Source organism: Coenobita brevimanus, chromosome 78 (genome assembly GCF_032717465.1).
Source record: "Coenobita brevimanus isolate Jiangsu-jjx chromosome 78, ASM3271746v2, whole genome shotgun sequence".
Classification (NCBI taxonomy): Eukaryota; Metazoa; Arthropoda; class Malacostraca; order Decapoda; family Coenobitidae; genus Coenobita; species Coenobita brevimanus.
In genome coordinates this window covers 37704416-37719105 of record NC_137031.1, presented here as the reverse complement: position 1 = coordinate 37719105, position 14690 = coordinate 37704416, and the positions used below count along the sequence as shown (strand labels likewise).

Genomic DNA, 14690 nt, shown 5'->3' with positions numbered 1-14690 from the left:
CTTTCTAGACCTCTATAATTTGGGAGTGGAAAAATTTGTACCAAGAGTAAGAGGGAATGAAAACAGGAAAAAGGAGTGGTTTAATAGAAGGTGTATGACAGCCAAAAAAGAGAGAGATAAGGCGTGGAACAATTGCAGAAAGAGAGGTAACGACAGAACAAAGGAAGAATATAAAAGAACAAGAAACGAATACACAAGAATACGTAGGGAAGAAGAAAGGAATTTTGAAAAAGGTATAATTGACAAATGCAAGGATGAACCCAAACTGTTTTATAGATTTGTTAATGGCAAACTGAAACAAAAGGAAGGAATCACCAAGCTGAAAGTAGATGGAGAGGTCTTTAAGGATGCGGCAATGCAAGCAGAAATAATGAACAAACGTTTCCAGTCAGTTTTCACTAAAGAAATGGAGCTTGTGGAAGGGGAGGGAGTGATTAGAAATGTTCCGGTGATGAAAGATATAAAAGTGGAGGTGCAGGAAGTGTATAAATTACTGGAAACTCAAGATGTAAGGAAAGCCCCAGGACCTGATGGAATTTCTAATTGGGTACTGAAGGAATGCAGAGAACAACTGGCGGATAAAATTCACAGCTTAATTGTATGCTCACTGGAAGAGGGGACAGTGCCAAAAGAATGGAAGAGGGCAAATGTGGTACCAATTTACAAGGGAGGAAACAGGGAAGAACCCCTGAATTATAGACCAGTGTCTCTAACCAGCATGGTCGCAAAATTGTGTGAGAGAATCCTGAAAGACAGATGGATAAAATATCTGGAAGAGATGAATATTTTGGCTGAATGTCAGTTTGGATTCAGAAGTGGAAGGTCATGTGTTTCAAACTTGTTGAGCTTTTACTCAAGAGCGATTGATGTAGTACAGGAGAGAGATGGTTGGGTGGATTGTGTGTACTTAGACTTAGAGAAGGCCTTTGACAAGGTACCTCATAAGAGACTAATGTGGAAACTAGAATATATAGGAGGACTAAAGGGGAAACTTCTGGAATGGATGAGAGACTTTTTGAGAGACAGACAAATGAGGACAGTAATAAAGGAAAAGATGTCTGGATGGAGGGAAGTAACAAGTGGAGTCCCTCAAGGCTCAGTGTTGGCGCCAGTAATGTTCCTGATTTACGTAAATGATATGGTAGATGGAGTGAACAGTTATGCGAGTCTGTTTGCTGATGATGTAAAGATCTTGAGGAAGATAGAGGTTGAGGAGGATTGTAAAATACTGCAGGAGGATTTGGATAGGATACACAATTGGAGCCGGACGTGGGAAATGAAATTTAATGTAAAGAAATGTAAAATATTGGAAATGGGTAAAAGTACCAGGAGACCATCACTGAATTATTTTTTGGGTAATGAATTAATCACAAAAAGGAGAGAAGAGAAAGATTTGGGAGTGCTGGTCCAAGATAGTTTGTCACCAGAAAAGCACATTAACAAGATAGCTGGAGAGACTTATAAGCTCTTGACTAACATAAGAGTAGCATTTCATTATATGGATGAGGAAATGATGAAAAAATTGATAGTGGCCATGATCCGCCCCAGGTTAGAATATGCAGCGGTAGTGTGGTCCCCACACAAAAAGAAAGATATAAACAAGATTGAGAGAATACAAAGAACAGCAACCAAGATGGTCCCCAGTCTGACAGACCTTTCATACAGAGAGAGGCTGGAAAAACTGGATTTGCCTTCGTTAGAGGAAAGGAGAAAGAGGGGAGACATGATTGCGGTGTTCAGGACCATGGTGGGAGTAGATAAAATTGACAAAAAAGATCTGTTTGTATGGGATAAGATAGCAACAAGAGGACATGGAATGAAATTGAAAAAGTCAAGCTGCTTGAAGGATATCAAGAAATATAGCTTTCCTTACAGAAGTATAAACTTATGGAATAGCCTGGACAAAGAGATCGTCCAGTCTAAAAACTTAAACGAGTTTAAAGTTTAATTCGACTTATTGAGAAACAGCGACGGAAACCCACGAGCATAGTACATTCCGTGTATATCACAATTAGGTATATTCTTAAATATTTGGAACGACTTAGACAAAGAGGTGGTGCATGAGAAAAACATTCATGTGTGTAAAGGTAGACTTGATAAATGTGGATATGGAGACAGGACAACACGAGCATTGCTCAATTCCTGTATACTACAAATAGGTAAATACATACACACACACACACACACACACACGCAGGATAGACAATCATCATCATCATCATCCAGCCCTCCCTTCCCACCCTAGGTCAGGGTGAGAAGTAGCAACATCCTGACAGCCCAAGTTTGCCCAATCCAATGGGCCATGTTTCCATTTGTTCATCATTCAAGCCCCCAGAATCCTGGCAAACTATGGAAAAGCAGACTTTGTCTCCCTATGATGTCTATTTTGGTAATGCAGACTGAAACAAAAAGGCAATGATGGAAAATATCCATGAGAAATATGGAATTATGATGAATATATAAGAAGAGGGTATCAGTAGCCATGTCCCAATATTTGCTATTCAAGTAAAATGGAAAAAGCAATGGTTTATTTACAGATGTTGGAAGGCACAAGAAAGAAGAAATATGGCATGGAATAGGGTACAATGAAATCATGGTCAGAAAGCATGGAATAAATACAAAGAGGCAAGAAATGGCCATTCAGAGGCACAAAGAGAAGAAGAAACAAAATATGAGAAGGCTATAGTGACTAAAATTAAGTTCATTCATTCATTCATCATCTAATCCAGTGATGCCCCATAAGAAGCGTAGCAGAAGGAACCGAAATTGTTCAACAAATATATAAATGGCACAATGAAAGTAAGGATACCATAGTGAGATTGAGTGAGGGGGAGGTGATATATGACTTAAGTGAGGATATGAGTGAGATAATGAACAACAGGCTACACTCATATTTTTTAATGAAGGTGAATATATGGGATCAGCTGAAGAAGAAAGGGCCCAGGAGTTAGCAGGGATGGCAGTTGATAGAAATGAAATGTTACAATTGATGAAGGAATTAGGCTAGATACCGTATGAGAAAGGCAATTGGGCCGGATGGCATTGCTTGATGGATATTAAAAGAATGTGTAGATCAACTGATGCAATCAATATGATACCATTAAACATTCACTAAATGACATTATTAAACATTCACTAAACATAGAAGTTGCCAATACACTGGAAAAGAGCAAATATAGTGCTAATTTATAAAGGAGGTGATAAAGAAGTCCCACTTCATTATGGACAGGAATTCCTCACCAGCACTGTATGCAAAGTGTGTGAAAAATTATCAGAAAATGATGGATTACATTCCTAGAAGAAAATGAGATGATAATATCAAAGCAGTTTGTGTTCAGGGATGGCTCATTATGCTTCACAAACCTCCTGGGTTTTTACAGCAGTGTGGTGGATATCATGCAGGAAAGAAAAGGCTGGGTAAATCTGGTCTATCTGGATTGGAGGAAGGCAGTTGATAGGGTGACGCAGAAAAGATTGCTATGAAAATTAACAACTACTAAAGAAGTGGATGGGAAGTTGTTAAAATGGATGGAAAATTATTTAGTATTAAGACAAATGAGAACAATTATAAGAAACATGCATACTTAATGGAAGAGTGTGACTAATGGAGTACCACATGGTTCAGTTTTGGCTCTATTTTGTCAATGATATGCCAGAAGGTTTAAGCAGTTCTAAGAATATGCTTGCAGACAACGCAAAAATTATTAAGCAAATCCAGAACGTAGACAGTTGTGAGGAGCTGCAAAAGATTTGGATAAATTGTACACTTGGTGCCAGGCTTGGAAAATGAGGTTTAACCCTTTAAGGTCGCAAATAGGTCCATGGGTATAGTATAAGAAATTGCATGTTTGACAAAACAAATCAAGGTTTATAAATTAAGAAATAAATATAAGATCAATGTATCAGGAACTAACATGCATCTGTCTACAAATTATTAGGACTCTAATTATCACACAAGAGCCGTAATAATGATGAGAAGTTCTATAGCAAGTGGTGTGTGGTGGCGCAGCAAGCGTTGCCATCTCGGGGGGTGGTAGGTTTTTCGGCATGTACAGGATGTTGTTGCAACAAGTTTTCACTATTTTTCCACATTTTTCCACAAAAACAATTCACTAATGTGTGTATGTTGTACCTTACTTGATTTGTAAACGAGTTTTGAAATATTTTCTTCCAAATACAGTAAATGCACTAATTGAAAGAATGCACCTCATACATCAAACATGCATCACAGTCATAGGTATCACATGACTGGTACACTTGCTAAACAAGAGCCCTCCTGTTTACACTCGAAACATTGATTAGGCATAATTATTTCTCAAAACCGGCAGTGTAATAACCAGAAAATGAAAGAAATACAAGAAACATAAATAAAAAATCACGAAGAGTAATAAATGAACTCAATCATTAGTGAAGGCAACATGCAGTGCAGGCTACAAACAAATGCATTTCTGTATACAAAATGATAGAGAAACATTCCTACTAACCTATATTCATAAATCTACATTTATTTTTTCTCAGTTGGATTGTCTAACAGACTAATACCCAGGCATCACAGTAAACGAAGATCCTCCTGTTTACACTCAAAACATAAATCAGGCACTACCGTTTCTCAAAAATGATGGCAAAATAACCAGGAAATGAAAGAAATACAAAAAACATAAATAAACAATCACAAAGAGCCATAAATGAAATCATTCATCAGTGAAGGCAACACTCGGTGCAGGTACTGTACTGGTGCACAATACTGGTATATATGTTTGGTCACAAACAATTGCATTTCTTTAAACAGGATGATAAAGAAACACTCTTACTACACTAAAATCACAAATCTGTGTTTATTTTTTCTCAATTGGATTGCCTAATACCCAGAAAATTAAATAAATACCGAGATACATACTACAAGAAAAATTCAGGCTTGGCACCTCTGACGCACCTTAGCTGTCATGCTACACACGTGATAGTACCATGGAGGTGTCACTACGTGGTAATAAATAGGGATTTTTCTCTCGAGTGACCACATTTTACCAGAGATTTATCAATAAACCACTATATGTGTGTTATGTATCCTGCAGAGCTGTAAAACTATACGTCAAATCAAATTATTTCTCTAAATGAACTGTCTTATGATTATCCCTTCTCTAAATTAACTGTCTTATGATTATCTCTTCCCAGACCAAGAAAATTAAAATCTTGAGATCTTCACTTGTCTGGTGGTCACAGGGGTGTCTTGGGAGCAGCTTGTATGCTGATAAACATCCACAAGCTTCCCGCCACAGTTTTAAGTTGCTCATAAAACTGCTGCCACGATCATGGCCAGGAGACCCCTACTGATAAAGCCATGATGGTGGCCAGAAGACCTGAAAGAATTAATGAAAAAAGAAAAAAAAAAAAAGGGGAGGGGGGGACTATGTTGAAGAAATGGGAATAAGTGGCAAAAGACCTTGCTATCAGCATAAAATGGGAAGAGAAAGGATCAGCAAAGAAGGGAAGAGAAAAATCTAGAGTGACCAAACACAATAATCTATCATCAGTGAAGCATATATGATCACTGGAGAGGCACACAGATTGATGGGCAATACGAGAGTGGCTTTCACCTATCTGGATGAGGAAATGTTGAGAGAGATTACTGTGTCATGATAAAACTGAAATTTGAATACGAAACAGTGATATGGTCACTGAATTTGAAGAAGCATGTAAGAATACTGGAAAAAGTACAGAGGATGGCGACAGGTATGCTACCAAGTTTGAGTGAATTGTCTTATAAAGAGAGACTGAAGAAGCTGGCGTTACCTATGCTAAGTGAGTGAAGAGAGAGACATAAAGTGAATTTTACACCAGGTACCCCTTTTTTGGATAAGGGCTAAGGCGTTGCCCCTGGGTAGGGGACTTTGGTTTGGAGCGTGTAGCATTTTATGACCGGATGCCCTTCCTGATGTCTACCAATGACCCTTGGGTGGATTCGATCCTCCGACCCTTCGGTCAGAGCGGAGCGCTCTAACCCACTGAGAGGGGAAATTTGGGCATGATGCTTTAAAATGTTAGAAAACTGGAAAAGGTGGACAGGAAAGATCTGTTTGTGGACGATAATGAAAGGACAAGAGGACATGAACATACTCTGAAGAGAAATAGATGCTTAACCCCTTAACAGCGGGGCATCACTTTTGTGATTCTGTGTTATTTTGAATTTGCCCGGCCTTTCACGTGGTGGCTTGTATCATCTATCAGTATTACCAGTGTCCAGCTATAGTCAGTTCTGCTAATGTCATCTGTACTCCCACCCACTGTTGACAATTTAGCCATTTTTCCCCTGTCCTTGACTCCCCTCCATTACCCTCTCCTCCCGCCTCAGCCGCGCTATGCAAATCCTGGACGGATTTTTTCCACTCATTTTATCCATTGAAATGTGCCCTATGCTCTATTCTTACACAAAATAATACATAAAAGAAAGAGAAAAGGTAACTGATACTGCCATACATCTGGAATGGGCTAATTATCACCTGGCAACACCCCACATTCACTCGTTTGCTAATTATCCCTGTTTATTTCCCCTTGAAATATGCTGTATGACCTATTCTCGTAATTAAAATACCTATAAGAAAGGAAGGGAGAAGCCTAAGTGATATTTACATTCACCTGGAACTACCTAATTTATTATGTATTGTCTAGATTTCCTACCAATCATTTCATAGCATATACATTAGCAGCTGTCACCACGCTGACATTGTCAACTCTTCCCTGCCCACAGGCCACATCATTCAGTTTACTATCGTCTTTCAAGGTGAAACCAAGTCGGATTCGCGCCTGTCCAATTCCACCACTTTTTAGCCCCCTGAAAAGGGCCCTGTAACCTCTACCCCTGCTAAACCTCATGTGGGAAGGGGTAAAGGGCTAAGTGACTCTGCTGTGGAACGTGAACTGGCTAATTTATCAATGATAATGATGGACAGTGACTACGATCTTTCTGGTGACTCTAAATCAGTGCCAAAGGAAATGAAAATAATGTGTAAATAATGTGTAAAGAGCAAGTGAAAGCAATGAATGTAAATATAATTGAACAGTGGAAAATAGTTTTACATGTTACTGCAAGTGACAGTGCATAACATAGTGTAAATAAAATAGAAATGTAAATAATGTAAATAAAATAAAATGTAAACAGAAATGTAAATAATTAGTAATATAAGAATATGAGTAAAAATACTTGGAGTAATGAAAGTGAAAACTATGATCTAGCGTGTATAAATACTTGGAGTAATGAAAGTGAAAGTGAAAGCTTCACTTTCTACACTAGTTTACTGAACGAGAAAGTGAATGCCTGGAGTGAAAATAAACTACCGGTACTGTACTAGTATTGAAAGAAACTTATGGATAAATACTGTATATATAAATAAGTGTAATAAAGTACTAGAAATATAAAGTGTGAGTGTGTTTATGAATATTAAATGACAGCTCCGCCTCAGAATACCATCGGGGAACGAGCACGGGTGGGGAGTTCGTATGCGCTCGTAAGTTAAATTGCTTTCACAGCGTTTTTTTTTTTTTTTGGAATATGGATTCCAAACTACTTGAAATTCATAGAATTGTGTTTGTAGTGATAATATCAGGCAGTGGTAACCATATTACAGGGTAACGGGAGACTTCGTTACCTAACTTCAGAAGTCTCCACAAGTCCTATGGTAGTCGATGAAGGCGCAACAAACATCCCAGGAGAAAGCTGAAGGTATGTGCCAAATGCTTATGTAACTGTAATATTCTAGGACTAAAAACTGATTTTTGGCAAATATTTTTAAAAAGTCAGTTGGAGTGCGATTATCCTCGCGGGACGTGCACGGTGCATTCCAAAAATCCCCGCAGTTAAGGCGTTAATTGATGTGAAAAAATTTAGTTTCCCAAAGAGGAGTATAGACATTTGGAACAGTTTGGAAGAGAAGGTGGTGCAAGCAAAGAACTACCAAAGTAGAATGGATAATTTAAGATATGGAGACGGGACAACGTGAGCTTAGCTCAAATACTGTATACAACAGCGAGGTACATACAACTAGGTAAACACACACACACACACAAAGAAGAAGAGAGTGGATGCAGTTGATGGCAGTCTCCATGCTGTTATAATTTGTAGCCTGTTTGCATCTATTTTTGCAAGGAATGAGGGGCTCAACTGTTCTGTAAAGTGGTCAGTAGGGTCAAGCCTCATTATAAACTCGTTTGCTATGTGACAAATCGATATGATAAACTAAAAGTTAGACCCAGTTTTGCAATAATGATGGCGAAATGATCACGAATAATTTATGACGGCCGATTACAAGAGTCTCACGAGGAAGCAGTGACTCATGCAAGCTGACAGTCAAAGATTTGACCCAGATGGTTACCCAGTGTTTACATGTACAAACCCCCCATCTCAAGCATCCGCACAGGCGGCCTCCTTTGTGCCACACCTATGAAGACCCCATTTTGCTTGTCCACTCGCTCACGTCCCACGCCTCTGATCGTCTCCCTTGCACTCTCCAAGTTACTGTACCTAACTTTTTCGCTAGCCTAAGGCCATCGAAATACCACTGCTATCGCCAAATAACAGTGCAAGTATGCAACAAATAGTGCTGCTTGTGATAATAAATCCAAATAACTTACTGTGTGAAATAACTGAAACTCATAACTAAGAAATCTGCTACTGATGCTTCCATAACCACTCTAACCAGCCACTCCTCAATCTCAAGCTTTCTCACTCCTTACATCACCACCTCCCTAGGGACTCTGTCAGAGGCCATCTCAAAAAAAAAAAGTATAGCTCCCTTTTCTTTCCTATTATTTTTCCTAAAGCTGTCAAACAAGGAATATGGCATCAGTGATCCCTTTGCCTAGCATAAACCCAAGCTGCATCTCGTCAACATTCATTATTTCCCGTATCAAACATTATAAGACTTTATCCATTATCTGCATTACAGGGTCCAAAAGTTATGTACTATACCTCTATAAATTCCTCTTTCTAGGCGCTATCTTCCCCATTATACACATTTACAGTTACACAAAATATTTTCAAAATCCATGTTTCCAGGTTTCCAACTTTTTAACCTTAATCCTCTTATGGTCTACATACACTGTTCTCATATACCACATTTAATTCCCACTAAAATCTATCACAAAAATGCCATGCTGCATCACACAACCATCAAATGCTACAAAATTTACATCAATTCTACTCTGACTACATTTACATCATAAAGTTCCCACTCTCGACTTACTTATCTGTGCCTTCAAGACACTTGACAAGGATTGGAAGTATGCCAGATTGTATGAGGTCATCGATAGGGGGGTTGCGGTCAGAGGAGAGAAGCTTGCGTGCTGCTTGTACTGCTGCCAGCTGAATGGCTTGGTCTTCACTCGCAGCATTGGCAACAATTAGCGCTAGGTTGTCTGCAGTCAGTTGCTTATCCCCGTCCTCCTCATCTGAGGGAGGGGGAAAAAAAATTACTACCACTGACATGATTAAGGCAAATAATAAAGCACAAAATGTGCCAAGCCACTGTTTCTACAGCCCCCTGTATAGTACACAGTACCAGTGCTACATATCCTGTTAGGTAAATGCTAGTTACATGCTCGTAATATTTTCTTCAAAACAGTGATTTCACAGGAAGGTCTAATATGGCAGCTAATCAAAACTGATACGGCATACAGTTACCTCCAAATGTCGGCAACATTTGCAATGCCTCAAGGACGTTAATCTCTATCTATCTATCTACTGCCAGATGCCTCAATCCTGTAAGGGGTGGCCACAAACAAATCGCCTCCATGTCGCTTTGCCCCAGGCCATTTCCCTGCCCTCTCCCCAGCTCACACTCCCCTCTCTCATATACCTCTCCACTCCATCCCTCCACCTCATCCTTGGCCTCCCTCTCATCCTCTCCACCTCACTCACATACACTCTCCTTGTTAGTCTTTTGTTCTCCATCCTCTCTACACGGCCAAACCACCTCAATGTATTTCTCCTAAAGCCTTCTATCACATACAATTCCACATGATGATGCTCCTTCACTTTTCAGTTCTTAATCTGTCTCTCCATACAGCTCCACATCCTCCTCTCAAATAACTAATTTCCACTGCTCTCACTCTTGACTTGTGTCCTTCCAATAAGGTCCAAGCTTCACTTCCATATGTTAGAGTTGGTATCACAACACTATCATGCAGCGACTTTCTTACTTCCATGTTCATGTCCCTATTTCTTGTCACTGCTTTCAAAGAACCTGCAACCTTTCTTCCTTGTTGTGCCCTTCCAAGCACTTCATCCTCCAAACTTCCATGCTTACTCATCACACTACGCAAGTACTGTACTTAAATGCACTCACATTTTCCATTTCCTCATCATCCAACCTCACTGTATATTCAGTGACTTCATTTCTCTCAAAGACCATAGCTTTACTATTCCCTACATTCACCTTTAGACTCTGTTTCTTAAATGCCCTCCCAAACACATTCACCAAGCCCTGCAGTTCCCCTTCATCTTCATATTACAATAAAGTATTATCTGTAAACAACAATACAGGAAGTATCCAAGCAGGGGCGCACCCCCCAGGGGGGGGGCCCGTAGTGAGGTGAGATCAGGTAATCCGATAATTACTGGGAGGTCACATGTGGGTTTAGAGTCAGAGAGCTGCTGGCTCATGTGTTACTCTTTGTTTGTACTTGCCAGTTTGTACTTGCCAGTCATGTTTTGCTGTTATCGAAATAAATATATATAAATTTTTAAAGGACTCAAGAGAGCTAAGGGGGGGCCCCGGGCCCGGGGTCCCCCCCCCTGGGTGCGCCCCTGTATCCAAGTGCTGCCCTCTCTCATTAGGGCCACTCCAACATCCACTGCTCTACCTTGTATCTCTTTTATAACCCCATCCATATACAGATTGAACAACCATGGAGACATGACACATCCCTGTTTCTGTCCAACATTCACATACAAAATTCACTCATTTCACTATCCATACATGCTGCAGACTTAGCATCCTCATAGATACCTTTCACAGCATTGAGCAACTTCCCATTTCCTCCATATACTCCTAATATTTTCCACATTCCTTGTCTATCCACTCAGTTACATGCTTTCTTCAAATCCATGAACGTCACATATAACTTCTTTCCCTTCTCTAGAACTTTTCCACTAATGACCTAAGGATGAATATCTTATCTAAATAACCTCTTTCCTTCCTAAAACCTCCATCCTTCTCCAACTAACTCCTCTCTTATTTCTCTAACTCTGTCAATAAGTATCCTACCATAACCTCTGCTTATTACGCTAGGAAGACCAATGCTCCTGTGATTACCACAAGTTTCTTTTCCCCCTTTTCCTTTGTACAGGGGAATAATTATACCTGACTTCCAATCCTTCAGGACTCTATCTTCTACCCACAACAATCTGCACATCTTCCATATCCATTCTACTACTATCTCTACCCCATGCTTCAGCAATTCACCACTCATTCCATCAATTCCTGGAGCTTTCCTCATTTTGACTATCTTCACTGTTTCCACAACTTCCATCATACTTATCTCTTCCTCCCTTCTCACCACCTCCTCCTCCCAGCAATTCCCCAGCCACTTATACTCACATTGCTTTCATTCTCTATGTTCAGCAGTTCCTTAAAGTGTTCTCTCCATCTGCTCACTTTTTCTCCCTTCTCCACAATCAGTCTACCACTTTCATCTTTCACTCCCCTACTAATTTCTTTATCATCCCGTCTAACTCTCTTTACCTCCTTCCAAAACATTTTCTTACATTCCCCTTTACACTCACTCCTTTCAAGATCCTCATCCACTCTCTTATTACTCTCTCTTACTAATCTTTTCACCTTTCTCTTCCTCTCTACATATACAGTAACTCTCTCCTCCATCTCTCAGCTTCCTCCAAGCCTCTACCTCCCATCCACTCACTATATGCTTTCTTCTTTTGTGCCACTGCTTGCCTCACCTCTTCATTCCACCATGCTGTTCCTTGCACCCCCATTCGTCTTCTCTTCATCTCATACACCACCTCACATGCTCCACAGATTTCTTGTGTGAAAATCTTGCACACACCTTCCACCTCCCCCATCTGCTCGAAACCATATCTATCCAATAACTCCCCTCTTATATTCTGCCGTTTTTCCATCTCTTGCAACCTTTCTACCCTCCTCTATGACTACTTCCTCCTGTTCTCCCCACTTCTCTCTTATATTCTGCCTTTTTTCCATCCTCTTGCAACCTTTCTACCCTCCTCTATGACTACTTCCTCCTGTTCTTCCCTCCTCCTATTCATCCATTGCTCTTGAACCTTGACTTTCACCATCACCAAGTGGTGGTCAGAAAGTCCCCTCCTCCAACCTCTGTATGCTCTTGCATCTATTACATACCTTCTCATTCTGTCATCCACATACAAGAATTCAACCACTCCCTTCAGTTCATTCACGTCACCACCCACCATTGTCATCACTCACACATATACCTGTGGATCATATTGTGCCAAAAGAGACTATTGGCTATCACCAATCTCACTCCCTGCACACATGTCCACTAGAACACTGCCATTCTCATCCATTTCTGCAGGCACACCCCACTCACCAGCTACTTCATCCACCTTCACATTCCCTAGTTTTCCATTCATATCTCCAATTAAAAACATTTCCTCATTCCTCTCAAACTTTTCAATGCATGTTTCCACATTTGGCCACAACACGATCTTGGGTTGCACATACACACACAATCACCCACATTTGTATTTCCTCTTTCAATTTTACCTACACAATCCATGAACCAAATGATCCATACTCTCTTATATTCTCCTTACATCTCTTGCACACAACAATACATACAACCTCTTTTGCCCTCTCATTGTCACCCACTCCTGTGCATATACCCTATCGATGCTCTCAATCTCTCACACTCTCATCTCTCTATTTAGTCTCAATTAATCCACATATGTCCACTTTTGCACCCTCAAGCACTTGGACATTCTTTCTTTCACCTCATCATTTGCACCCTTTGCATTCATGTTGCAATCCGTACCATGTCCTTCGTCCTGTCCTTGGTCGTCACCTGTTGGTCAATCCTATTCCGAGGCTTCTTGTTCGTATTTTTTGTTACCATAGTTGTAGTAGTAGTAGTAGTTGTTCCCTAGGTAGTCTGGCCGAACAGCCCTGAGTCCATTAGGAAGGCCACGGCCGAGACCGGGCTTTCCCACAGAGCTCTCAAAGAGTGTATGTTGTGTTGTTGGCATAGGTGATTGTGTGCAATGCAGTCTTCCATAATGTGTTTAATAGTATGGGGTGCTGTGTTGCATCCTGGACAGGCATCAGCAAACGGAGTCATCCAGCCTCTTCCGGTAGCTTAAGAGGGCTGGATGGTGCCCATATCTCAGCCTGGCCAGGTGGACCCTGTCCTCACGAGGATGATAGGATTCAGAAGGATGGATGTCAGGAGGCCGTGCATTCAGCTGTGTGTTGTCTTTAAGTGACTGAATGGAGCGGCAAGTGATCTGAGTGTGGATATGCTTCTGGTCTGAGGTGGGTGAGGGGGGAGAGATGATAGTATATGTCTTTAAGTGACTGAATGGAGCGGCAAGTGATCTGAGTGTGGATATGCTTCTGGTCTGAGGTGGGTGAGGGGGGAGAGATGATAGTATATGAGTATAGTATCGTGTGCTGAGAGTTGTTTTGATGTTCCTTGATGTGGGTGGATGTGCTGCCATGTGCTGTAGTGGATGTTGTGAGTTTGTGGAGGCTGCAGCAAGAAACTGGGTGCTTCTCATGTCTAGGTGATCCTTGACTTTGGGGACTTTGGTATCTTGATGTAGGTGGTCTGTGGATGTAGTAGCTGTGCAGCCTGTGATTATTTTTAGGGCCTTGTTCTGTATGGTCTGTAGAGTGTTGTAGTGTGTTTTGGTGAGGTTAGAAGCCCAGGCAGGGCTTGCATAATTCATCACTGAACGTATGTACTGTTTGTATACTGTGGTGGTGGTTTCTTTGTTGTGTCCGAATGTTGTATGGGCATGACCTCAAAGCATTGAGTCTTGGTGTTATTTTATTTTTAATGTTTGTGATGTGTTGTTTAAATGTCACTGATGTATTGTATGTTACACCAAGGATTTTGTGTGTGTGTGTGTGTGTGTGTGTGTGTGTGTGTGTGTGTGTGTGTGTTTGTGTGTGGTAGGGGGGTGTTGTTTATGGTGAGGTGTGGGAAGTGACTGTGTTCTGCTGTCCAGTCTGTGAGAAGAGTCACTGTAGATTTGGCTGGGGCTATTTTGAGCCTGTTTGTGGTGAACCATTCGTGTAGTGTGTTGAGGTAAGGTTGCAGTTGTTTTCTGGGAAGGAACACTAACCTTCCACCAACCCACTCGTTAAAACATAGGGAACCCGTGTTGGGTGGTTATAAGGTTACCACCCAGTGTATTAAATGACTTCCTGGTTTACAGGAAATCATTTGGCTTGACACTCAATGTAGAGATACCCGAAATAGAGTACCACTAAACTGAATGAGTAGATGATGCGTGCCCCCATCAACCACCATTAATCTCAGCCTTTCCAAATTATTTTATTTACCTTATGAGGTACACTCAGCCAAAAAGGTCTTGCACTGCTAGGGCTCAATGGATGTGAAAATGAGCAAATGCTGCAGACATGCAAGAATCTACTAACTCAGTGCCTCAAAAATATAGCACCTAATATGTGAAGTTT

The 14690-nt window shown here is 40.7% G+C and overlaps 1 protein-coding gene across 1 annotated transcript in view; it reads right to left on the bottom strand.

The window, feature by feature from the left end:
- Kap-alpha3 (karyopherin alpha3) overlaps positions 1–14690 on the bottom strand; it is a 57439-nt gene that overhangs the window by 40160 nt on the left and 2589 nt on the right. The window contains exon 3 of the mRNA XM_080279350.1: positions 9237–9441. Within this exon, the coding sequence (XP_080135476.1) occupies positions 9237–9441 (205 nt within the window). The remainder of the gene's footprint in view (positions 1–9236; positions 9442–14690) is intronic.